This window comes from Pan troglodytes, chromosome 22 (assembly GCF_028858775.2).
Source record: "Pan troglodytes isolate AG18354 chromosome 22, NHGRI_mPanTro3-v2.0_pri, whole genome shotgun sequence".
In the NCBI taxonomy this organism is placed as follows: domain Eukaryota; kingdom Metazoa; phylum Chordata; class Mammalia; order Primates; family Hominidae; genus Pan; species Pan troglodytes.
Window position 1 is genome coordinate 39977078 of NC_072420.2, and position 27480 is coordinate 40004557.

A 27480-nucleotide genomic window follows, 5' to 3' on the forward strand; every position below is an offset into this window, starting at 1 on the left:
TTTATAGTCTTTCAAAGAACTTCTGGCTTTGTTGATCCTCACTACCGTTATGCACATTTTTTCTATCCTTAATTTCTGTACTTATCTTCATAATTTCTTTCTTCTTGTTTGTTCTTCTCCCAACTTCTTGAGAAATACACTTGTGATCACTGAATTTCAGCTTCTTTCTAATACATGAATTGGGTGTAAATTTCCCCTTCAGCACAACTTCAGAAGAGAATTATATACTGCTATGAAACAACTTACCCCAAAATTTTTAGCTGCACTGGACAACAATAAATATTCATTATCTCATAGTCTCTATGGTCCAAGAATTCAACAGCAGCTTAGCTAGATAGGTCTGGCTCAGTGTCTCAAGGCTGCGAGATGCAGTCAAGATGTCGACCTGAGCCACAGTCACATAAAGGCTTAACTGGGAATAGGGGGATCTGCTTCCAAAATGGCTTATTCACATGGCTATAGCAGAAGACATCAGTTATTACCATGAAGACCTTTCCATAGGGCAGTTTGAGTGTGCAATCTACCTAACAACTGGCTTCCCCCAAGACCAGTGATTAAAGAGAATAAGACAAAAGCTATTTCATTATGTTGTAGTGTAACTTCAGAAACACTGAAAGTCACATTATACCATTTTCTCAATATCTTTAAGTTCACAGGTCAACCCTATTCAGCAAGGAGACTACAGTGGCCTAAGTGCCAGAAGGCAAGAATCACTGGGCCCTGCCTTGAAGGCTGGCTCCCAAAGAGTACCTCCCCCAAGTTTTAATATGTAATGTTTTCATTATTAATCAGTTTGAAATATTCTTAAATGTCTATTGTGATTTTTCTTCTTTGATGTATGGATTATTTAGAAGTACAGTTGACCCTTGAACAACGCAGGGGTTAGGATATCAAACCCCCCCAGGCAGTTGAAAATCCACATGTAACTTCTGACTCCCAAAAAACTTAACTATTGATAAAGCCTCACCAATTGCATGAACAGTCAATTAACACATATTTTTGTATATGTTTTATATAATGTATTCTTATAATAAAGCTAGAGAAAAGAAAATGTTATCAAGAAAATCGTAAGGAAGAGAAAATATATTTACTATTAAGTAGAAGTGATCATCTTAAAGGTCTTCATCCTCATTGTCTTCATGTTGAATAGGCTGAAGAGGAGGAGGAGGAATAAGAGGAGTTGGTCTTGCTATCTCAGGGGTGACAGAGGTGGAAGAAAATCTATATATAAATCGACCCATGCAATTCAAACCCATATTGTTCAAGGGTCAACTATACATAAAATTTACAAAAAGTGAGGATTATCTGTTATTAATTCTGGCTGTTAGTAATTTCTGGCTTAATTACACTGTTGTCAGAGAATATACTTGGAATTATTTCAGTTGAGACTTGCTTTAGACCATTTAATGTAGTTGCAAGTAATATAATTATGTTTACATTGACATTTACTATCCCAGCATCATCTTAGTACTGTTTTTTTCTCCTTTCTTGTTTTAGTTTCTTTATTAGTACATATTTCCGCACCTCTATTAAGCCTAGTAGTTATGCAATCTCTTGCTATACTTTTGGCTATTATTCTAGAGATTTCAAAATGCATCTTCATCTTAAAGTCTAATGTAAATTTGTATTATTTTCCACTTCTTGAACAATGCAAAGATCTTAGAATACTGAAGTTACCGCCTCCTGATACACACACTATTCATTCTTTAATTCCATATGTATTTTGAAGCCTAGAATTTACTTATCTTATACAGCCAATGTTTATTTCCATTTACCCACACATTCATTTTTTTTTTGTCTCAAGTCTTCATTCCTTCTTGCATCTCCAAGTTTCCACCTGGGATCACATCCCCGCCTAAAGAATATTATTTAGAATTCCCTTTAATGTTGTTCCATTGCTAAGAAGTTCTCAGCTTGTCTGAATATGCATTTAATATACTTTCATTCTTCAATGATATATTTTAATAGGTTCAGAATTATTGACTGGCATTTTCTATTAGCAATTTAAAAATATTACTTCTTTGTCTATCAACTTGCGTTACTTCTATTAAGAAGCTAGCAATCAGGCCGGGCACAGTGGCTCACGCCTGTAATCCCAGCACTTTGCGAGGCCGAGGCGGGCGGATCATGAGGTCAGGAGATCGAGACCATCTTGGCTAACACGGTGAAACCTCGTCTCTACTAAAAAATACAAAAAATTAGCCGGACGTGGTGGCAGCCGCCTGTAGTCCCAGCTACTTGGGAGGCTGAGGCAGGAGAATGGCGTGAACCCGGGAGCCGGAGCTTGCAGTGAGCCGAGATCGCGCCACTGCACTCCAGCCTGGGCGACAGAGTGAGACTCCATCTCAAAAAAAAAAAAAAAGAAGCTAGCAATCAGTCTTCTTATTAGTCCTCTAATTTTTCCCTAGAGCTGCAATGATTACTCATTGTACTCCATTCTATTTATTTTCTTCTGGCCTCAATTCCACTTCACTAATTCTCTCTTCAGTTTCATCAGTTGTGTTCAGATGCTGTTAAAATCACCCACTGAGGTTGGGCGAGGTGGCTCACACCTGTAATCCCAGCACTTTGGGAGGCCAAGGCAGGTGGATCACAAGGTCAGGAGATCGAGACAATCCTGGCTAACACAGTGAAACCCCATCTCTACTAAAAATACAAAAAATTAGCCGGGCGTGGTGGCACGTGCCTGTAGCCCCAGCTACTCGGGAGGCTGAGGCGCAGAAGAACCACTTGAACCCATGAGGCAGAGACTGCAGTGAGCTGAGATTGCACCACTGCACTCCAGCCTGGGCAACAGAGCAAGACTCCGTCTCAAAAAAAAAAAAAAAAAAATGTACTACTACCCAATTAGATTGTTCAGATATATTCAGTAGGTGATAAACGCATGTGAGCCCCCGTTACAAGAAGAATCATTTCAGGGAAGACTAGAACTCCACTTTCAAAGAATTCCAAGATGATTTTAAAACAGGCACTCTCTCAAAGTATAAATTTTCTTATTTGCTGCTATATTGTCAACACATTCATATCAAACTATAAAATGTTAACTGTGAAACCTAGCAAGAATTTGAATTAATTTTCAAACTATAAAATCTTCCAGAGAACAATATACTTAACTAAAAGTAAGTACACAAACCAAAAATCTTGCTTAAACTTCCAAAATAAAACACTATCTCAGCAAGGCACGGTGGCTCAAGCTTATAATTCCAGCACTTTGGGAGGTGGAGGAAGAAGGACTGCTTGATCCTAGGAATTCAAGAACAGCCTGGACAACATGGCTAGATTCCATCCCTATAAAAAATTTAAAAAGCCGGGGTTGGTAGCACACACCTGTGGCCCTAGCTACTCGAGAGGTTGAGATGGGCAGACCTTGACCCCAGGCTGAGGTTACAGTGAGCCATGACTGCACCACAGCACTCCGCCTGGGCCAAAAACAAAAAACAAAAACAAAAACCACTATCTCAGTTATAACTATCTTCATCCCAAAATAGCTACTCACTCTCTTTTCTTTGAGAATATTGACTAGAACAAAAGTCACCTTTTATCATAAAATTTCACACCAAATCTATTTAAGTGACCAGTAATACATAGCCTAGGTGAATGTGCATAAAAAAATTGAACCACCACCAGTTTTCACCAAATTCTAATGAGAGACACCAATGTACCTTTAAAAGCCTTATAAATCAAACATAAAATAAAAGCCTTACAAATCATCTAACAATTTACTTCAGCCTAACCAAACGTTAAGTTTCAAAACATGATAGAAAAGCACTGAAACAGGGTAGTAGGGACAGCACTTGGCCCAACCCCACCAACATGTTTTTCCATATGTGACCACTGACCACCAGACATTTTGGTACCACCCCCACTGGCCTATACTCGCTGACCAGACCTTGTAAGTTGTCTAAAAAAACTAAAACAAGCAGCATTCTGCCATGAATCCTCCTAAGGAGAGTTAACTCTATCCGCCCATATGTGCACAAGGCCAGGAGAAGGACCAATCCTAACCCTGAGCCTCATTGTAATACTAAAACCTTCGCCCAGAGGGGCTTATCTGCCCCTCTCATCATGTGACATATGTGTCAGCATGATTCCTTTGTGCATCTGCACACCCTGGGCTCCATCCCACACATGTAATAACGTTCACCTACCTGATGAGTTATGCACATTACCCTCCTTAAGACACGGCAAGGCATTCCCCTGGGGAGCCAACCAGAGAACCCTTCTTCCTTCACTGTCTCACTTATTCCCAATGTTTCAGGCATAAGTCTCTTTTTTTTTTTTTTTTTTTGAGGCAGTCTCACTTTGTCACCCAGGCTGGAATGCACTGGTGCGATAACGGCTCACTGCAGCCTCAACCTCCTGGCTCAAGCAATCCTCCCTCAACCTCAGGAGTACTGAGACTACAGGCGTGTGCTACCTTGCCAAACTATTTTTTGTGGGGGGGGGGGGGGTCTCACTAAGTTGCCCAGGCCGGGTCTCAAACCTGTGAGCTCAAGTGATCCTCCCACCTCAGCCTCCCTAAAGTGCTGGGATTATAGGCATGAGCCATCGCTAGGCACAAGTCTTAATAAATCTCAGCATAAGTCTTAATAAATCTTGTCTGGGAAGTCTGCCTAGCCTCCTATTAATTTCTGTTACACTGAGAGCCAAGAACCTTGCACTAGTAAGAGTAACATTTTCTATCCCTAATAACTAACGGATGTAAGGCAATGATCATCAGTGAGTAATACAAAAAACACTAGACATTTTGTGCCTTCTGATGGAAGAACTTACATCCCAATATGATCAATTCTCTATCAGTGATGAAATTCTCATACCCCCACCCCAGACGTTTTGAATCAGAAACTTTGGGAGTAGTGCCTAACAATGTTTTAATCAAGCCCTCCAGGTGATTCTCATGCACATTAAAGAGAACCACTGCTCTACATCCAATAACCAACTTAATAGAAATACAGAGGAACATATTAAACTACTCCAACAGGATACAACTGGCAACATCCAAACTGTGGGGAAACTATAGATAACCTAGGTCCTTCAACGAAGAAACTGCAAGCGAATTTTTTTTTAAACTGCATAGATAGGTGAAATTTATATTTTAAGTTTCTTTTATTCTACAGCAACCAATTGTAACATGCAGGCTTCGTTTTGCTCCTGATTCAAACAACCTAAATAAAATACCATTATGAGACAACTAGAAACTTGAACATCAATAAATAGTGTGATAATGGTGTTGCAGTTTTTTTAAAAAGGAATCTTTTCCTTCCATCATAACCGTCACTATGAAAAAAAGTGGGGAGGGGAATCCTTATCTTTTAGAAATACAGAATGAAATATTTGCAGAAGAAATTATATAAAACCTAGGATTTGCTTTAGGTACAAGATGAAGCAGTTAGGAAAGAATTGGCCATCGGTTGACAGATACATAGGGGTTTATACAATTCTGTCTACTCTGTATAGGTTCAAAATTATCCTCTGCTTATTGTGAAAAAAACTTTAAATATTTTGGTAAATTAAATCAACTAAGCAGCCAGGCACGGTGGCTCACGCCTGTAATCCCAGCACTTTGCGAGGCTGAGCCGGGCAGGTTACTTGGTCAGGAGTTCGAGACCAGCCTGCCCAACATGGTGAAACCCTGTCTCTACTAAAAATACAAAAATTAGCCGGGTGTGGTGGTGGACACCTGTAATTCTAGCTACTCAGGAGGCTGAGGCACAAGAATCGCTTGAACCCAGGAGGCAGAGGTTGCAGCGAGCTGAGATCACACCACTGCACTCCAGCCTAGGCAACAGAACAAGACTCAGTCTCAAAAAAAAAAAAAAAAATTCAACTTAGCAAAATCCACAAGTTTTAAAGTTGAAAAATAATTAATCTATCACCAGTTTCTAATTGACACTCATCCAGTTCAACCATAAACCCCAAAATATCAATAAGCCTTCATGTAAATATACATTAGATCTTCATTTCATCAGCCTTCCATGATTTGTGGAAGTATGAATGATTATCACTTCTCTTACTTAAAACATAACTAATACACATCTTACTATTTCTCAATTCCAAAGAAACTGTTTTAAAGAAAAAGGTGAAAATACATATAGGAATGTGCCCACTAAGCTAGAAGTTTACCTGTAAAGATGTAATTGATCCTGTGTGTCCTTGGAGCACAGCAACTGGGGCACAAGTTCTCAAGCACCACACTCTAATAATTTTATCACAGCTCCCCGCAGCAATCATTGTATTCTCATAGTTTACTGCCATATCTGAAATTTCTGCAGAATGACCTCTTAATGTAGATAACAAGCGGCCATTATGTGTTGACCAAATCTTTACCAAACAGTCATCTGAACCCTAAGAAAAAATATATCCAAAAATTAATGTTAGTACAGCAAATCTTTTAAATAATATTAAAAGAATACCTTTTATATGCCATCCAAATTAACTTTAACTTCTCTCTTTCCAACTATAGAATACTCTGTTATTTATGTAATAAATTATGACTATGGTCAGAACACTTACGGAATAATAGTATTTTTCTTTAAGGCAAAGACAGTCTACATAAAGATACTGCCCAGTTATCATTTCTACGGGTCAGACTCCATTACCAATACTATTTTCCCTCAAGTTCTCTGCAAAGTAGTAAGTCCAACTCAAAGTTCACGGCTCTCTTATATCAACTAACAATGGTTAAATGTTAGTCTAGGCCAGGCACAGTGGCTCACGCCTGTAATCCCAACACTTTGGGAGGCCCAGGTGGGCGGATCACAAGGTCAGGAGATGGAGACCGTCCTGGCTAAGGCAGTGAAACCTTGTCTCTACTAAAAAATACAAAAAATTAGCCGGGCGTGGTGGCTGGCACCTGTAGTCCCAACTACTGGAGAGGCTGAGGCAGGAGAATTGTGTGAACCCAGGAGACAGAGCTTGCAGTGAGCGGAGATTGCGCCACTGCACTCCAGCCTAGGTGACAGAGTGAGACTCCGTCTCAAAAAAAAAAAAAAAAGTCTATTCACATCAAGCTAGATAATGTGATGAATGCTGGAACAGATCTATACTTCACAGTGTGAGAAACAGGACTAAGTGGCAATCCCAAAAACAAACAAAAGTGGTGAGAATAGCCTCCTCACAAACACAGTCTCAAGTTTACAGTACTAGCCAGCACCCATTCAAGAAACATTTGATTATCTACTCTTGAATTGTACACCCGCAAAATGAAAGTTAAACTTCTCACCTCTCCTAATTTACCCTTAAAACATTAAAATGATAAATTCCAAATTTTTTCAGATAGGTTTTTAATACTTACTTGAACACTAATGGGTTATTTTATAATCAACCCATTTTCCTGAACCAGTGATTAATGTGAACATGAATCACTTGTAGAGGTCTGAGGAGCTTTTTATTTTGGGGGGTTTACAGTTAATACATATATTTAATTACAATGTAATCTAATTCAGTAAGTCTAGAATGTGTTAGAGGGAAAGTGTTGGTATGTCTATTTTTTTTTTTTTTTTTTTGAGACGGAATCTCGCTCTGTCGCCCAGACTGGAGAGCAGTGGGGCGATTTCTGCACACTGCAAGCTCCACCTCCCAGGTTCACGCCATTCTCCTACCTCAGCCTCCCGAGTAGCTGGGACTACAGGCGCCCACCACCACACCCGGCTAATTTTTTTGTATTTTTACTAGAGATGGGGTTTCACCGTGTTAGCCAGGATGGTCTCGATCTCCTGACCTCGTGATCCGCCTGTCTCGGCTGCCCAAAGTGCTGGGATTACAGGCGTGAGCCACCGCGCCCGGCCAGGTATGTCTATTTTTAAGCATCCTTAAATATCACATTTAAGAACCACTACTCTAAATCACTGTCTTTCAAAACAGCACAGAGTCCTATCTTCAGCTGAAGCACTTATTAAAAATACAAATTCGTGAGACCCACACCATACCTACTGAGTCAAAATCTCTGAGGATGGGAAACAGAAACTAAGATTTCCTAGATGATTCTGAAGCACACCAAAGTACTCTAGATGACATCAAATCAAGTTTAAAATTTTAACTCACTGTAAAGATTCTATGTCCTGTCCTATCAAATGCTACACAGTAAACAGCAGATAGATGTCCGAGAATCCTTCTGTGCATTTTTATATGCTGATACATAGTTCCTGGAAATGCTGTACTAAAAGTGGAACACCCTGTGAGTTGTTTTCCTCGATGTATCTCCACTAGGAAATAAAAACAATGAAAATGGTTAAGGGAGAGCCAATAAGGAAAAATCTAAGAAAAACTCAAATAACAATTTCTAGAGGGTCACAAAAATCTATGTTCAAGAAGCCCTAATGACACAATTTCTTCCCAATTCTATTCTTCTGTATTCAGTAACATAGACTTCTTACTATAAAAAGATTTTTTATTAATTTTATTTTTAGTAATTATTTTAACAATAATTTGACATTTGATACTTATTACTATTAAAACAACATTTCAACCAGTATTTCCTTTTAAATTTTAATACAGCATTTATAAAGGTTGTTGAGAAATTTAAAAACAATTATTTCAGGCATCTCAAAGGCCAACCTTACTTACCAAGATTTGGTGGGGAGCCGTAATTCACTGGCATTTCAGGAGGTCTTCCTCTATGAAGAGCAGCAAAGGCAGAGCCCTTCCAAACTGTGTGCCTGCAGTCTTTAAAATGAATTTTAGATACACATAAAATCTTGAAAGTTAACCCCAAGAAAGATTTTATAGAATACTTACGTATATTGTAATAAACTGTTTATTCAACATTTTACCAACTAATATACTTTAACAGAAAAGCCCTGGAGGTTTATTAGACTATTTCTGAAGAAAAAGAAAATTAAGACATCTCAGATACAGCAGCAACAACAACTAACATTTGTGTAGCACTTTACAATTCACAAAGTGCTTTCAACATACATTAGCTCATTGAATCCTCACAACAACCCTGTGAGGTAGGTATTTTTGCCAATTTACAAGTGAGGTAACTGAGGCTCAAAGGTTCCAGGACCTTTAAAGAGATCCACAACAAATGATTGGTAAAGATGGACCATAAAACCAGATCTTTTGGACTCCAAGTCCCATTTAATGCCAAGTGTTTATTTTTCAATGTAGAATTATATCATACAATACTAAAGATAAAAGATCTTACAACTGATCCAACTTTTCAAAAATGGAAGCTTTTATAAGGAAAAAGTTCTTTCATTTATATGAAAATTCATGACTTGTTCAGTTTTAAAATTAATTTGGCCAATACTACCATGACTTTAGTCTCTATCTTTAGGAAGTACCAATAAATTATATAGCTTCCCCTTCATTTTAGGATCACAGAAAATCCACTACTGAAGAGCACATACGTAGGATCTGTGACTCTGAACACTAATTCAAAGTCCATCCCTCCTTGACCTACCAGCAAATGCACTAAGAAAAAAAAGTCTGCCCTCCTCTATAGGAGATAGCAGCAGAACATAGGTTTGAAGCAGTCACACTGTGCCAGAAATTAGTTTCTTCATAACTCAAAGAAGAAAGGGAAGGCATCATACTAAACCTCTACTGAGCCTCGGGTGCCCCAAACTAACAGACATATTGCATTTTACATGAATGGATTCATTACCACTATCATGACCAAAGAGCAGTTACAAGGCATCCTCCTGGGGTACCAGTACAAAACAAACAGAATATGCCCCTACTCTAGGGCAGCTTGCTGAAGACTCTTCTAAGGTCTGGCCAGTTCTAAATCACTGCTCATCACAAAACAACAACATGGAGCTTGACACAAGTAAAGAAAACAAAGGAAAACAGGCTACCAATTAACTACCATATAACCAGCTAAAATAGAATAATTACAAAGTGAATAGGGACACAGAAGAGGAAGAATATAAACAGTGTCCTGATTAGTGCCACAGGGTGACATGGCTAGAGCACTAAGAAACAACTAAAGCTAACAAACCAGTCTGGCACGGAACTAAGAGGGAGAGGTGTTCTTTCTCAGTTAAGCTTTATACTGGTGGTGCAGCTAAGAGTAGCATCACATCAGCAATAGCTCGTAATAAAAAATAATCATGGGATGAACTTGATGTATACTCAGGATCAGAAGAACCAACAATCTTTGCCCATTAGCAGTTTAGCCACATGTACACATATATTATATCACATACATATACTTAGTCTAAGTCATATATACCAAGCTAACAGAAAAAGAATAGCAATTTCAAACATTTTGCTAGCACATAACTTGGCAAAAAAATTAAATTAGTAAAAAAAGAACCATGCAATTTTACATTTGTGGTGCTTGTTTTCAAGCTGCTACCAAATTTAGAAAATCACTTCCCTTTATAACAAAGGGCTTTCAGAAGCTAAATATCAAATGAAATACCTCTAGCATTTAAAGAGTTTATTAGACACATACAATTACATTCAATGAAGTTATGAGTGAGCTACAAAATGGAAAATTAAGAACTCACATTGATAAAACCTCAAACAACATCTCAGAATAAATTCAAGCTTTTTAGCTTAACATCTGTATCTTTATCAACTTTTTAATGCAGAAGGACCCATTAAACACTTATGTAATAAAATTCAATGTTCTATGCTAAATGCAGAGAATTTTATAGTCCACAGCATGATTTATAGTTACATTATCACCTTTCTTCCACAATGCTTACATTACTTCACAATTATAATAATTATTAGGCTATTAATACAAAGCAGAACACTTCTTCAAATTAAGGTACCTTTTGCTGTACGTAGCAAAGACTGCCTTCCTGCACCAAGTAAAGAAGTGACTCTTGAAATACTGGGTGGAATTTCTTTATCCAACATAGGACCGATGCGCTGGCAGATTTGCAACAGATGATCAGGAGCCACATGCTTATTGGACAAGACCTAGTTGGAGAGCAAGTTTTAATGACAACAGTTTAATAATATCAAAAACTATTAAATACTTAGGGATAAGTCTGGCAAAATGTGAAAAACATACACTGAAAACTGTAAAACATGCTGAGAGAAATTAAAGACGACTTAAATAAGCAATAAGCTGATCTACAGATTTGAGCTACAGATTCAAACCTGTAACACTCAAAACTTCACCAAGATTTTTTTTTGTAGAAATTCACAATTTTGTTCTAAAATTTATATGCAAATGACCTGGAAAAGCACCTCTGAAAAAGAAAAAGGTTGCAGAGCTAACAAAACTTAATCTCAAGACTTGAAATCAAGACTTTACTCAAAATTGCACTAACTGGGCCAGGGATGGTGACTCACACCTGTAATCTCAGCACTTTGTAAGGCCAAGGCAGGTGGATCACTTGAGATCAGGAGTTCGAGACAAGCCTGACCAACATGGTGAAACCCCATCTCTACTAAAAATACAAAATTAGCCAGGCATGGTGGTGCACACCTGTAGTCCCAGCTACTTGGGAGGCTGAGGCAGGAGAATCACTTGAACCCAGGCGGTGGAGGTTGCAGTGAGCCAGGATCGTGCCATTGCACTCTAGCCTGGGCAACAAGAAAAAAATATATATATATATTACACTAACTCGCCTGTCTCAAAATATATATATATATATATGCTAACTGGCCTGTAAGTGAAGCATACATCTTTGAGAGAGATGTTAAGATATCAAAGATCCTATAAGACATCATTTAGTATCTAAATCATGGATAACTGGTTCTCAACAACATACTAGGCAGTAAAAAACACTAATTCTTTCAGTAAGTACTGACAGCCTATTAGGTGCCAGGAACCATAAGTGGATATACCTATGGATTACTATAGACAAATATATGTCTGTTATAATTTTAAATGAAAAATAATCATTTACTCCAACGTAAAAGATAAAAGATACTGCTCTCATCTCTACAATGAGAATAGGCTGGATAAACTTTTAAAAATGCATAAACCCATCACAGCTGAAGAAACAAAGAAAAATCTACATTAACTAATCCCAGAAAGTACAAGCTTTTCTGGGAACAGAAAAGGGACTCAGGCTGGGCACGGTGGCTCACGCTTGTAATCCCAACACTTTGGGAGGCTGAGGCAGGTGGATCACTAGAGGTCAAGAGTTCGAGACCAGCCTGGCGGAAATGGTGACATCCCATCTCTACTAAAAAAAAAAAAAAACAAAAATTAGCTGGGTGTGGTGGTGGGCGCCTGTAATCCCAGCTACTTAGGAGGCTGAGGTATGAAATCACTTGAACCTGGGAGGCGGAGGTTGCAGTGAACCAAGATCATGCTATAGCACTCCACAGCCTGGGCGACAAGAGTGAAACTCCATCTCAAAAAAATAAAGTTAAAGAAAAGGGACTCATAGTTGCTTACATCCCTAGCAGAGAGACAGGAAGAACTGACCTCAGAAAAGAATAAGAAAAAACCACTCAAACCTCTAACAAACTTAATGGCTACTTGTGGCCGGCATGACTGATTAGAATCCTAAGGCGCCTCAGTTACAGTGAGTCTGCACACCTACCACAATTTTTTCCCATAGGCCTTCACCAACTGCATAGGGCCCAAACACTAAAGCCAGGGCAGCCCTGGAAGAAACCTTACATTCCAAATGCACTGCAGTGGCCCTCCTAAGGCTAGAGATGGGACAACAGGGTGGAGAATGATCTCTTCTGACATGGAAAGCCTAGAGCAGGACGGCAAGGCAGAGTGAACTCTGTGGCAACCTAAAAAGTTGGCAGTCAGGTACAAAGTAGAAAAAGATCTCACAAAGTTTGGAAAGGTGGCAACTCCAGTGTAAAAAAATAAGACATCTCAGAAATTTCACGAGGGCCAAATGTCAAACTCTGCTGGAAGGGAAAGTATTGATGCCACCCTCAAAGCATGGAAAGCCAGTGATTTACTGAATGTAACAAAGCTTAGAGATGATCAGTTACAAATTAGATTGACCCTGTCTCACACACTAACTGCTTGAGAAAAGAGCACATCTTTACCAGAGGTAAATACATTACTGCAGCCTCTACTCTTTTTACACAAAAAGTTACAGCATACCTCAAAAAAATGATGAGATACACAACAAAGCTAGATATATGACCCATGGTCAAGAGGGGAAATGGTCAACAGAAGCAGACCTAGAGATGGCCCAGATGTTCAAAAACGCTTAGCTGTTATTTCTTCAAACTACTTCTCCCCTCTATCCTTTCCACTTGGGACTTTAATTACACATTAAACTATTTGATATCATACCACTTATTCAAAAAGCTCAGAGAACCCAAGAAAAATAAATGCAAAGAAAACCCACTTTGGGAGGCCAAGGCGGGCAGATCACGAGGTCAGGAGATCGAGACCATCCTGGCTAACACGGTAAAACCCTGTCTCTACTAAAAATACAAAAAAATTAGCCAGGCGTGGTGGCAGGTGCCTGTAGTCCCAGCTGCTGGGGAGGCTGAGGCAGGAGAATGGCGTGAACCCAGGAGGCGGAGCTTGCAGTGAGCCAAGATGGCGCCACTGCACTCCAGCCTGGGTGACAGAGCAAGGCTCCCACAAAAAAAAAAAAAAAAAAAAAAGGAAACCACCTAGGTGCACATGTGAAAGGCAGCTTCTGACATGCCCGCTAATAGTGCCCAAACCTCTTGGTAGTCAGACTTGTGAAATCCCCTCCTCAGTTACTTCAGAAAACAGTAACATTGAGAGGATACTACTTCTATGATTAGGTTACAATTGTGACTTCTGTCTTGCTAAGACTCTACTGCCTCGTCAGCTTCCATCTTTTGATAACTCAAGCTATCACACTGGAAAGACCAAAAGGGCGAGGAACTGAGAGTGGCCAATAGTCAGGTAGAAACTGAGGCCCTCAGTCAAACAACCCTCCAGGAACCGAATCCTGCCAAAACTACGTGAGCTTGGAAGCCTATTCCTCCCCCGTCAAGCCTTCAGCTAAAACCCCAGTTCTGCCAACATTTTGACTGCACCTTCAGAGAAAAGGAGACAGGGAACCCATCTGAGCTGTGTCTGGACCGCTGACTTACAGAAACTGGCAGATAACAACAAATTAGTGTAGTTTTAAGCCGCTAAATTTTGGGGTAATTTGTTATACAGCAATAGATCATGACTACAGGACAACATAGTAAAACTGCTGAAAATAAAAGACAAAATAAAAATCCTAAAAGCAACCAGACCAAAAACAACATTATTTTCAAAGGAGCAATAAGACTGCTAAATTTTCAACATTAGGAAGGCATAAGGCAGTAGAACATCTTTACTGTGCCGAAAAAAAAAAAAAGGACTATGAATCAGAATTCCATAGCTACTGAAGTCAATGTCAACAAACCTTTGTTAAAAAGCTTTGTGTGTGTGTTTTTGTTTTGTTTTGTTTTTTTGAGACAGTCTTGCTCCGTGGCCCAGGCTGGAGTGTAGTGGCCCCAATGCCGGATCACTGCAACCTCCACCTCCCAGGTTGAAGCGATTCTCCTGCCTCAGCCTCCCAAGTAGCTGGGATTACAAGCACACGCCACCACACCCAGCTAATTTTTGTATTTTTAGTAGAGAAGGGGTTTCACCATGTTGGCCAGGCTGGTCTCGAACTCCTGACCTCAGGTAATCCACCCGCCTCAGCCTCCCAAAGTGCTGGGATTACAGGCGTGAGCCACCAAGCCCGGCCAAACCTTTATTAAAAGAAATAACAAAATAAGTTCTGCAGACAGAAGAAAAATTACCACAAATAGGTCCCATGGAAGTGGAGGAAGAAATTTAAAATACCAGAAAAGATGTATAGGTAGGTAAGCAAGTGATTATTGACTTTAAAACAACAGTAACAACATCTTGAAACTTTTATAATATGTGGTAAGTCCGGGCTGACAGCAGTGGCTCAGACTTGTAATCTCAGCACTTTGGAAAGCTGAAGTGGGCAGATCACCTGAGGTCAGGAGTTCAAGACCAGCCTGGCTAACATGGTGAAACCCCACCTCTACTAAAAATACAAAAATTAGCCAGGCATGGTGGCACATGCTTGTAATCCCAGCTACTTGGGAGGCTGAGGCACAAGAATCACGAATCTGGGAGGTAAAAGTTGCAGTGAGCCAAGGTCACACCACTGCACTCACACCTAGGTGACAGAGTGAGACTCCGTCTTAAAAAAAAAAAAAAAGTAAGGCCAGGCATGGTGGCTCATGCCTGTAATCCCAGCACTTTGGGAGGCCCAGACAGGCGGATCACTTGAGGCCAAGAGTTCAAGACCAGCCTGGGCAACATGGCAAAACCTCATCTCTACTAAAAATACAGAAAGTAGCTGGGTGTGGTGGCATGCTCCTGCAATTCCAGCTACTTGGGAGGCTGAGGCAGAGAACTGCTTGAACCCAGGAGACAAAGGTTGCAGTGAGCCGAGATCATACCACCACACTCCATCCTGCACAACAGAGACTCCGTCTCAAAAAAAAAGATTACTAGCTCAAAGCGACAAGATGGTGACAACTAACAGTTATAACTTTATTTATTTGGGAAGTGGTAAAGGAACTAATGTAAAGTAATGTATATTGGTAATGTATATTGAAACCTCTAAGGAAACCACCCAAAGAATAATAAAAGGATATATAACTAAAAAGAAATAAAGAGGCCGGGTGCAGTGACTCACACCTGTAATCCCAGCACTTTGAGAGGCCAAGACAGGTGGATCACTAATGGTCAGGAGTTCAAGACCAGCCTGGCAAATGCGGTGAATCCCCATTTGTACTAAAACTACAAAGATTAGCCGGGCATGGTAGCAGGCGACTGTAATCTCAGCTACTTGAGAGGCTGAGGCAGGAGAATCGCTTGAGCCCAGGAGGCAGAGGTTGCAGTAAGCCAAGATCACGCAACTGCGCCCCAGCCTGGGCAACAGAGCGAGACTCCAACTCCAAAAAAAAAAAAAAAGTTATTAAAAAAATGAAGAAAAGGAATAGTTAGGCCAGGCGAGGTCCACTTTGGGAGACTGACGGCAGATCATTTGAGCTCAGGAGTTCCAGACCAGCCTGGGCAACATGGCAAAACCCCATCTCTACAAAAAAAAATAGCCAGGTGTGGTGGTGCATGCCTGTGGTTCCAGCTACTCAGGAGACTAAGGTTGGAAGACAGCTTGAGCCCAAGAGGCTGAGGCTGCAGTGAGCTGTGATCATGCCACTGTACTTCAGCCTGGGTGACAGAGTGAGACCCTGTCTCAAAAAAAAAAAAGAAAAAGAAAAGAAATACAGAGTAAGTAGTTGCCAGGCGCAGTGGCTCACACCTGTAATCCCAGCACTATGGGATCCTGAGGCGGGTGGATCACCTGAGGTCAGCAGCTCTAGACCAGCCTGGCCAACGTGGTTAAACCCCGTTTCTACTAAAAATACAAAATGAGCCAGGCGTGGTGGCGGGCGCCTGTAATCCCAGCTACTCAGGAGGCTGAGGCAGGAGAATCGCTTGAACCCGGGAGGCGGAGGTTGCAGTGAGCCGAGATTTCGCCATTGCACTCCAGCCTGGGCAACCAGAGTGAAACTCTTTCTCAAAAAAAAAAAAAAAAGAAATACAGAATAAGTAGAATACTTTTTACCTTTTTGAAATCCTGCTGTCATCTTAATACTTGATTAATCAAAAAAAAAAAGTGAGAGAAAGAATAAAGAAGAAATGAGATAAAGAACAGGTAGACTTAAACCCAATTATGTTTAATTATGTTAAATACAAATGAGCAAGGCACAGTGGCTCACACCTATAATCCCAGCACTTTGGGAAGCCAAGGCGGGAGGACTGTCTGAGTCCAAGAGTTCAAGATGAGCCTAGGCCATATAGTGAGACAGTCTCTACAAAAAAAAATTTTTTTTAATTAGCCGGCCATGATGGCACACACGTATAGACTCAGCTACTCAGGAGGCTGAGGCAGGAGGATCCCTTGAACCCAGGAGGTCAAAGCTGCAGTGTGCCATGATCATGCCACTGCACTCCACCCTGGGCAACAAAGTGAGAACTTGTCTGGGAAAAAAAAAAAAAATACGAATGACCAAAACATCACTAAAAGAATGCACATAAAACTACACGCTGTTTACGGGACATAAACTTTAAACATGTGAACACAGAAAGGTTGAAAGGAAAAGGACAGAAAAAGATACACTGTGCCATTGCTAACCAAAAGAAGTTGGTGTGGCTATATTAATGTAAGGCAAAGTAGATGGGAAGACAAGAAGATTATAATGAATAAAGCATTTTCTAATATTTAAGGTCAATTCAATAGGAAAACAAAAATCCTAAATCTGAATGTACCTAATAACAGCTTCAAAAAAGGACAAAAAGAGCAACAAATCCACAATCATATTTGGAGAGTTTTTTTTTTTTTTTTTTTTTTTAGATGGAGTCTTGCTCTGTCGCCCAGGCTGGAGTGCAGTGGCACAATCTCCGCTCACTGTAACCTCCGCCTCCTGGATTCAAGCAATTCTCCTGCCTCAACCTCCCAAGTAGCTGGGACTACAGGCATGTACCACCATGCCTGGCTAATTTTTTTATTTTTAGTAGAGACGGGTTTCACAAGGTTGATCAGGCTGGTCTTGAACTCCTGACCTCAAGTGATCTGCCCACCTTGGCCCCCCCTAAAGTGCTGGGATTACATGCGTGAGCCACCACATCTGGCCGTAGTTGGAGATTTTAACAAATCTTTCTCAGGAATCAATACAGTAAGCTTGCAAAAATCCATAAGGATACATATGATCTGAAAATAAACAAGTCACTCAACTTTTATCCGTTAGATACAAATAACTTCTTGTTGTTGGGTGAGCCTATGGAAACTAGTAACTACTCTCTTATAAGGTAGCACAGCCAGCCAGGCACAATAGTTCACACCTGTAATCCCAGCACCTTGGGAGGCCAAGGTCGGTGGGTCACCTGAGGTCAGGAGTTTGAGACACCAGCCTGACCAATATGGTGAAATCCCATCTCTACTAAAAATACAAAAATTAGGCCTGGTGCAGTGGCTCACGCCTGTAATTCCAGCACTTTGGGAGGCTGAGGTGGGTGGATCACAAGGTCAAGAGATAGAGACCATCCTGGCCAACACGGTGAAACCCTGTCTCTACTAAAAATTCAAGAATTAGCTGGGCATGGTGGCATGTGCCTGTAGTCCCAGCTACTCAGGAGGGCTGAGGCAGGAGAATCACTTGAACCCAGGAGGCGGAGGTTGCACTGAGCCAAGACTGCGCCACTGCACTCCAGCCTGGCGACGGTGCAAGACTGTCTCGAAAAGAAAAAAAAAAAAAACACCTTATCGGGGTGTGGCTGCGCCCTCCTGTAGTTCCAGCTACTTGGGACACTGAATGGGGAGGATCACCTGTGCCCAGGAGTTTGACGCTGCAGTGAGCCATTCATTATTGGGACGCTACAGTGAGACATTCATTATTGTGTCACTGCAGTCCAGCCTGGACAAGAGACCCAAACTCAAAAAACAAAGAATTGAGACTAGTTATCTTTAAGTATCTTTTTTTTTTTTTTTTTTTTTGAGATCGAGTCTCACTCTGTCGCCAGGCTGGAGTGCAGTGGTGCAATCTTGGCTCACTGCAACCTCTGCTTCCCGGGTTCAAGTGATTCTCCTGCCTCAGCCTCCCGAGTAGCTGGGACTACAGGTGCCCGCCACCACGTCTGGCTAATTTTTTGTATTTTTAGTAGAGATGAGGTTTCACCATGTTGGCCAGGATGGTCTCGATCTCTTGACCTTGTGATCCACCCGCCTCGGCCTCCCCAAGTGCTGGGATTACAGGCGTGAGCCACCGCACCCGGCCTAGATATCTTTAAATATCTAACCCTGCATTGGGCCTGTCAAATCCATGTTATTTAATTGTAATTTTCATGTATATGAGTGGTAAACACAGAGGAGGAAGGAAATATAACTACAGAACTGAGCCTAAGAATTCGGAAGGACTAGGTTTGTAGAGGGGTTTATTTAAAGGGAAAGAGATTAAGAGACTTAATAATTGAATAATGTGTTACATTTTTGTGGGCCATTTTCTTTGACCGGAAAAAATACCAGAAGATCCTTATATTTAGTGTATCATTAGAAAACTCATTAAGATTTAAAGAAATATATTGGAGTAGTCCTTTTGTGTGAGGAACAGACTTAAAAGTTATTTATACTGAAATCAGAATTTGGTTTATTAGAATTGCAAGTAGTCATTTTTCTTAAACCTTCAAATACAAATCTTATTTATAAATCCAGAAACAAATAGTTACTTTTATTCTTTGGTTACTGTTTAATTGATAATTGAAAATTTGTTTATTTATTTTAAGATGGAGTTTTGCTCTTGTTGCCTAGGCCGGAGTGCAATGGCTTGATCTCGGACCATTGCAACCTCCGCCTCCTGGGTTCAAGTGATTCTCCTGCCTTAGCCTCCCAAGTAGCTGGGATTACAGGCACCTGCCACCACGCCCGGCTAAGTTTTGTATTTTTAGTAGAGACGGGGTTTCACCCTGTTGGCCAGGCTGGTCTTGAACTCCTGACCTCAGGTGATCCACCTGCCTCAGCCTCCTAAAGTGCTGGGATGACAGGTGTGAGCCACTGAGCCTGGCTATAATTGAAAATTTAATCATAAAATATTTTATACCACTTACACATTTAATCAAATTTCCTTGGGCATTTTTCACTACACTTAGAAGCGTACAGTTATTTTAATCACCTCAGCAGGGTTAACTTAGACACACCTAACCATGAATTTTCTAAGACTAAACTTGTAAATAGATTTCAAATTTATTTTGTAATTTTTTTGACTCTATCAAATAAATGTAACTCAGTAATTACAAAACTTGTTACTACGTCAGAATATGTACTTGTATGAATATCAATGTATTATATGTATATATTTTATGTATATATGTTTGTATGTATATATTGTACATATTATATGTATATATACTTGTGTGAATACATTTGTACTTTCCTTTTTCTTCATCTTCGCTTGTTAACCTTCCTGGGTTATGACTTAATTACCCAAACTGGGAGGAGACTGGTATTACCATTTTAAGTACTCTACAGGATTAAGGAATCAGGTTATGATAGAAGATTTTAGGCTATGACTTGGAACTTGGGTGCACTGCCAGATACTTAAAGTCTTAGGCTGAGCCTTTTTTAATAGTAAGACCCCTTTAAAACAAAAACCTCTTTTACAATTTTGTATTTCCCACAAGTCTTGAAACTAATCCCATTATCATTTAATTTTCACAGTGGAACTCTAAAGACCCTTCATCCTGAGGGTAGCTAATTTCTTTCCTCTATGGATTCTGTATTGTCATTGACTATAGAGATCTATCATTCTATAGGTATTTCATTTGTAACTTGGGGACACTTAATGATCATGGTAGTGTGATTGATGAGTTACAGTCTAGCAATATAGCAGTGCAGGTAGAGACTAGAAACTTGGGAGCTGGACACGGAGGCTCACACCTGTAAACCAAGGTTTTGTAAACTTTTTTTCTACAGATGAGGTGTTGCTTATGTTGCCCAGGCTGCTCTCAAACCCCTGGCACCAAGTGATCCTCCCACCTCAGACTCTCAAGTCTCTGTGTAGCCTTAGCCACCACACTTGGCTTCAATTCTTATAAGAAGCAAAAGTAGGCCTGGCAAGGTGACTCATGCCTGTAATCCCAGCACTTTGGGAGGCCAATGCAGGTGGATCACTGAAGGTCAGGAGTTCGAGACTAGCCGGGCCAACATGGTGAAACCCCGTCTCCACTAAAAACACAAAAAGTAGCCAGGCATAGTGGTACATGTCTGTAATCCCAGCTACTCAGGAGGCTGAGGCAGGAGAACTGCATGAACCTGTGAGGCAGAGGTTGCAGTGAGCCAAGATTATACCACTGCACTCCAGCCTGGGCAACAGAATGACACCCTGTCTCAAAAAAAAAAAAAAAAAAAAAGAAGTAAAAGTACCAAAAATACTCTTGCCCCCAAATACAGGTTGGAATAACAGCATGGTCACAAGTTTAAGATAAATTGTGGCTTTACAAACACTAATACTAGAATCATCTAAAAAGCTTTTTAAAATACTGATGTCCAATCCCACCACAAAGATTCTGATTTAACTGGTTTGGGGCATACTCTGGGCAACCAGATTTTATAAGGCTCCCCAGATGATTCTCATCTGAAGATGAAAACCACTAAGAAAAAGGAACAAGTTACCATCATGAGGAACAATAAGACAAATACAGAATGTAAAACATTCTACAGGATAAATGATTTGGTCTCCAGTAAATCAATGGCATAGAAACAAGACTATTCAAGATAAAAAGAGATTTAAGATAATCAGGGCAAGGGCAGGATGCGGTGAGTCACACCTATAATCCCAGCACTTTGGGAGGCTGAGGCGGGCAGGTCACAAGGTCAAGAGATGGAGACCATCCTGGCTCACATGGTGAACAGCCGTCTCTACTAAAACTACGAAAATTAGCTGGGCATAGAGGTGTGCGCCTGTAGTCCCAGCTACTTGGGAGGCTGAAGCAGGTGAATCGCTTGAACCCGGGAGGCAGAGGTTGCAGTGAGCCGAGATCACACCACTGCACTCCAGCCTGGCGACAGAGTGAGACTCCATCTCAAAAAAAAACAAAAAAAAAATCAGGGCAGGTGTGGTGGCTCACACCTGTAATTCCAACTTTGGGAGGAACATTTGAGACCAGCCTGGACAACATAGCGAGTCTTTTTCTCTAGGGGGGGGAAAAAAAAAAAAACTTAGCCAGGTGTGGTGGCACATGCCTGTGGTCCCAGCTACTCAGGAGGTGGAGGGCTGAGGTGGGAAGATTGCTTGAGCCTGGGAAATGGAGGCTTCAGTGAGCTGTGATCATACCACTGCACCCCAGCCTGGGTAATAGAGTGAGACCCAGGGTGGGGCGGGGAGAGAATCAATCAGTCAATGCATGTATGGACCTTTCTCAAGACCAAATCAAACTAATTGTAAAAAGACACCCAGGGACGCCGGGCGCGGTGGCTCACGCCTGTAATCCCAGCACTTTGGGAGGCAGAGGCAGGCGGATCATGAGGTCAGGAGATCGAGACCATCCTGGCTAACACAGTGAAACCCCGCCTCTACTAAAAATACAAAAAAATTAGCCGGGCGTGGTGGCGGGCGCCTGTAGTCCCAGCTACTCGGGAGGCTGAGGCTGGAGAATGGCGTGAACCCGGGAGGCAGAGCTTGCAGTGAGCCGAGATCGCGCCGCTGCACTCCAGCCTGGGCGACACAACGAGACTCCGTCTCAAAAAAAAAAAAGACACCCAGGGAACAAAAACAAAATCTGGATATGGACTCTGTGATATTGGCACTTGATGATATAATAAGCAGTCCTTATTTTTTAGAGATGAACTCTGACAAACTTAGAGATGAAATAAATGTAGTGTCTGGAATCTGCCTTAAAACATTCCAACACATTAACCAATGAAATGAATGGCTTTCTGGAATTTGCTTAAAAACAAGGGAGCAGACAATATGCAACATTCTCTGATAATCACTGAAGTTGGAAAATGGGCACCTAGTGGGTGGGTCATTTATTCTATTATTTTTGTTTGAAGATGTCCATTGATAGTTTCTTAAAACATATGTATACCTCAAATAGAAACCAAACTAAATATAGCAAGTTAGTAACTTTCAAAATTCAAATTTGTTGGCCAGGCGCAGTGGCTCACGCCTGTAATCCCAGCACTTTGGGACACAGAGGCGGGCAGATCACCTGAAGTTAGGAGTTCAAGATCAGCCTGGCCAACATGGTGAAACCCCTTCTCCACTAAAAATACAAAAATTAGCCAGGTGCCTGTAATCCCAGCACTTTGGGACACAGAGGCAAGCAGATCACCTGAAGTCAGGAGTTCAAGACCAGCCTGGCCAACATGGTGAAACCCCATCTCTACTAAAAATACAAAAATTAGCCAGGTGCCTGTAATCCCAGCTACTGAGGAGGCTGAGGCAGGAGGATCACTTGAACCCAGGAGGCAGAGGTTGCAGTGAGCCGAGGCTGCTCCTCAAAACAGACTGTCTCAAAAAAAAAATTATTATTATTCAAATTTGATGATATACAGGGGTGCATTACATTATTCTCATTTGTGTACATCTGAAATACTTCTTTTTTGTTGTTGCGTTTCGAGACAGGGTCTCGCTCACCTAAGCTGGAGCATAGTGGCTTGACCAGGGCTCACTACATCCTCAACCTCACTTTAGGCAGGTCTGGAACTCCTGGCCTCAAGCGTCCTGCCAAAGTGCTGGGATTACAGGTGTAAGCACCGCAGCTGGCCTGGAATACTTCTTAATAAGGTATTTTTAAAAGACTTTGAAAGTTTAGAAACGATACATATACCATTAACAAAAGAATAATTCTCTACACATGAGGCTCATCATCACTCAGTCCTGAGGGACTGGAGGGCAGAGAGGAAGGTAAAAAAGAAAGGACACCCACCAGACAGACCAAATCAGGGAGGCAATGATAGATGCCATATGTCATAGCCAAATCACAGCCATATTATCACAGAATTTAAGTGATTTTAAACAATAGTAAGTAGGGTTTTAAGCAATTCTACCAACAAAAGCCAAAAAATTTATATAAATTTTTTTTAAAAAAAAAAGAAACTAGGCCTTGCTCCATCTCCCAGGCTGGAGTGCAGTGGCAGGAGGATAGTTCAATGCAGCCTCAAACTCCCAGAGTCAAGTGATCCTTCCGCTTCAGCCTCCGAAATAGCTGAGACTACAGGCACGGACCACCACATCCGCCTAATTTTCTGTTACTTATTTTTTGTGGAGACAAGAGTTGGTCTGAACTCCTGGCCTCAAGTGATCCTCCCACTCGGCCTCCTAATGTGCTGAGATTGCAGCCATGAGCCACTGCACCCAGCCCCTATAAATGTATTTTAAAAGTAACTTTTCCAGTAGTTACAGCACTACATTTGTTTCAAGTTATTTTCTCTCAGCACGACAACAGCATCATAACCAGTAATGCTTTTCCGCTTCACCTATAAGGCTATATTATCCGTGAAGAAAACTAAAAGAGGGCGTCCTTTAAATGTTTCCTCAACGTTTACAAAAATAAACTCTCAAAATGTCAAACTCAACACATTGCCATCAGAATTTTTAGAACTCATTCCCTTGAAAACATCCACTGTTAAGTGTTTACTTCAAAATCTAAGAAGGCAAATATTATTTATTACTTGCACCAGGCTTCAAAAGTTAACTGTTCATGGAAATAACACATCCTCTGGTTTCTTCTGTTGTCTAATTCAAAACCAGTAATCTTCTACCACTTTTTTTTCTTCTTTTCACTTGCCACCATACTCTACCACTCAAGTGTTACAGGTCTTCCAACTGTGGTAAAAGATCACTCAGAAGCTCTGTTCTTTCTCAATTGTTTTCCTTATACAAGATGCTGAATATGGCCTGGCAATTAATGAATTCCTTTATCCTAATAACGAAACGGCAAAAATATATTCCTGAAAAATGTCTCCAGTAAAAACAAACGAATCCCTGCAACTGCTGTAACTATAGATAAAATGCAAATTATATAGAGACATTAACCAAGTTCACAAAAGAAATGAGACTGTAATGCACGATTAACCGAGCTCAAAAGAAAAGTGCCTATTTAAAGCACTTCATTGTGTTATCTACAAGATCAGTGTGAAACTCATCAACTACGGCGTTCAACAAATATTGTACAGTAGAAAGGAGCACAAGCACTACAGTGGCATATTCATACAGCTGCAAGATTTTTATGACGCTGCTGACAAAACAAAAAATAAAAAGCTCAACACAAGAACATTTCTCCACCTTCAGAGACCAATGATTCTATTCCTAGGGAACAAGTGGGGGACAGACCTGGGCGGGGCAAGAGCAGGGAGGCCAATCAGAGCGCGAGTTACAAGCGGGGTGGAGTGGGGAAGCGAATGAAACCGCCCAGTTGAATGGCTGGCTGCGCACGCCACACCCCCGCAGAGGCGGCCGCACCTGGAGCCCCACCCCCGCCGCAGGACCTCCGCGAGTCGCCCCCACCGCTCCGCCCCGCGCCGCCCCCCATGACTGTTTCCTGCCAAAACAAACCTGGCCGCCTCAAAAACAAAACAAAATCTTCAGCCGGAAACGCAGCTATCCCCGGGCCGCCCCCCAGTGCGGGTCACACTTTGCACCCCACGGGCCGGGGTCCCCGCGAGGGGAAGGGGCGGGGGCGGGGGGCGGTGCACGGAAAACCCGGGGAGCAAACGTGCCCAATGCTCACCAACTCCTCGTAGCTCCTGTTGTGCTCGTTGCCCTCCCAGTCCAATCTCTTCGGCAACAACTGGAAAGACACGAAACGCACACGAGTGACCACCGCTCCGGCGCGGGGGGGGCGGGGGGGCGGGCGGCGGGCGGGGGGCGCGGGCGAGCATCCCTCAGGGCAAGGTCGGGAGGAGGAACCCGAGGGAGCGCGGGGACGGGCGCGCACAAACCTGGTACTGCTCCAGCTCCTGCACCAGCACCTGCGGCCGAGAGACGCGCGGTCAGGGGTGGGGTCGGGCCTGGGGCGCTCCCGTTTCACCCCCGCCCACCACCCGCGACCCCCGGCGGCGGGGACACTGGGGACGCCAAGTCCGCAGCCGCCCGCGGGCCCGCACTCACCTGGGCCGCTCTCCGACACGGGCCCGCCGATAGGTACCGGGCGATGAGGAAGTACAGCTCTGCGGGAAGACAGGGAGTCGGGTCAAGCCCGGGCGGGGAGGGGAGGGGGACGGGGCCGGGGGAGCCGGGGGTGCCCGGGGAGCCGGGGAAGCCGAAGCAGCCGGGAGCGCCAGGGCGGGGGTGGCACGGCCTCGCGTCTTACCCGACTCGATGAGAGGCACCGGGCGTCGGGCGGACGACGGCTCCGCCATGGCCGGGCGCGGGGCGGGAGGCGGGAGCGAGCGAGCGGAGCGTGTAGGCCGCGCCGAGGCCTGACCGGGCTGGCGTCCCCTTTTCTCAGGCGCGCGCCGCCGCCGCCGCCGCCGCCGCCGCCATACCGTGCGCGCCTCCTGGACCGACGCCTCCGCGGGGGAGGAAGTAGTCCCTCCGCAGGAGACGAAAAGTAGTCCCTCCGCGGGGGGCGGGGGTTTGCGCCAAGGGAGGACCGGAGCTCGCGTCCCGCCCGGGGAAGCGAGCCTCGCTCAGCTCTCTGCCTCCGGGGACTCGATGAGGAGAAAGTGACGCGGAGGCAAAGACCTGGGCGCCGCAGCAGCGAGTGGGGGAGGGGAGGGCGCGTGGTCCGAATCCCTGCGCGCAATGAGGCGGCGGCCCGGGCTTTGTGAGGCGGCAGCGCGACGCCGGGCGGCCCAGCAGCGGGCGGGTGCCGGGGGCGGAAGCGCGGCCACAGGAGGGAGCGATTCACCGCCGACCCCCGTGGGACCTGGGTCCTCTACGCGGGACCGCAGGGGCCCCGAGTCGCGGCTTTGGCAAGGTCGCCCGCTCCGGGTCGTTCGGAAGGGTCATTTCACGGACCGGTCGTCTGGGGCCAGCGCGTCTTGCCCCCCACGGAAGATCCCTCGCTTCGAGGACACGAAAGCCTTTAAAGTGAGGATTGGCTCGCCGCGCCTCCCGCAGAGGGGAACGCCGCCCGGACCCGCGCTCCTGGGGCGGGGGCCTCGTATGCCGGCGTTGCCGGAGCGTCTGCGGCGCTGAAAGCTGCCGAGACCCAGCCACAACCCCCACAAGCCAGCAGCCCGGCAGAAAATTACATAAAATGCAGCGCTTCGCCGAGGGGGTGCGAGTCGGGGGAGCAGCGCGCAGCTGCGGCTGACGGTTCGGCCGGATCCGTCCAAGCATGGACAGGAAAACGGGACTGCGGGGAGAGGGTGGTGCAGACGGGCCGCAGACCCTCCTTAGGAAGAGAAGCCGGAAACTAGGGAGTCATGTGCAGTTAGAATCCTCTTGGAAGACTAGTAGGATGTGAGGTTGGAGAGGTGAACGACGACCAGAAAATTCCCTTGTCTTGCCAGGCTTCTGACCTAACTATGAGTTTCCTCCGCGCATCCAGCCTGCCCTGCTCTGGCCCCTAAAGTACAGCAGTAACACTCAGTGGTGTCCCTGCCTTCCTGGAATGCGCGTTAACAATTCTGATTCTTACTCATGGCAATAACCTACACACCACATAAACGTTAAATGTGGTTCGGGTCAGACTCTAGGGCAGGACTCTCTGCCTGCACCTTGTCTTGGCTCCACCAGCTTGACCTTGAGCAAGTCACAACCTGTGGGTCTCAGTGTTCCTTACTAGTAAACCGTAGGTAATTCCTCACTAGTAAACAGATAATATTTGTGCCTGTCTCAAAGTTGTGAGGATTTAATGAATTTGTGTTCCTGGTATACGGTAAGCACCGTGTACAAGTTGGCTTTTATTTATTTATTTTGAGACAGGGTCTTGCTCTCAGGCTGGAGTGCAGTGGCGCGATCTCACCTCACTGCAACCTCTGCCTCCCGGTTTCCAGCGATTCTTGTGCCTCAGCCTCCCGAGTAGCTGGAATTGCAGGCACGCGCCACCACGTCCGGCTAATTTTTATATTTTTAGTGGGGACGGGTTTCACCATGTTG

At 43.3% G+C, this 27480-nt stretch overlaps 2 protein-coding genes across 9 annotated transcripts in view; one reads left to right on the plus strand and one right to left on the minus strand.

Annotated features, from left to right (window-relative positions):
• The window catches only part of BRWD1 (bromodomain and WD repeat domain containing 1), a 128684-nt gene extending 102019 nt beyond the window's left edge, over positions 1 to 26665 (minus strand). For 4 of the 8 annotated variants that reach the window (XM_016938541.3, XM_009427702.4, XM_016938540.3 and 1 more), the window contains exons 1-8: positions 25745 to 26665; positions 25543 to 25601; positions 25374 to 25403; positions 25163 to 25222; positions 10731 to 10881; positions 8566 to 8664; positions 8044 to 8204; positions 6124 to 6345 (exon numbers count right to left, since the gene is read on the minus strand). In XM_016938541.3, the coding sequence (XP_016794030.2) occupies positions 6124 to 6345; positions 8044 to 8204; positions 8566 to 8664; positions 10731 to 10881; positions 25163 to 25222; positions 25374 to 25403; positions 25543 to 25601; positions 25745 to 25793 (831 nt within the window). In that variant the 5' untranslated portion in view covers positions 25794 to 26665. Of the gene's footprint in view, positions 1 to 1091; positions 1147 to 6123; positions 6346 to 8043; positions 8205 to 8565; positions 8665 to 10730; positions 10882 to 25162; positions 25223 to 25373; positions 25404 to 25542; positions 25602 to 25744 lie in introns of those variants that run through there. The other 4 variants (XM_063803633.1, XM_063803632.1, XM_009427659.4 and 1 more) reach the window with 4 other exon arrangements.
• LOC134809252 (uncharacterized) lies at positions 26179 to 26970 on the plus strand. Its single transcript, XM_063803639.1, has one exon. The coding sequence runs from the start codon at positions 26179 to 26181 to the stop codon at positions 26572 to 26574; it is 396 nt and encodes a 131-aa protein (XP_063659709.1). The 3' UTR covers positions 26575 to 26970.
• The last annotated feature ends 510 nt before the right edge of the window (positions 26971 to 27480 follow it).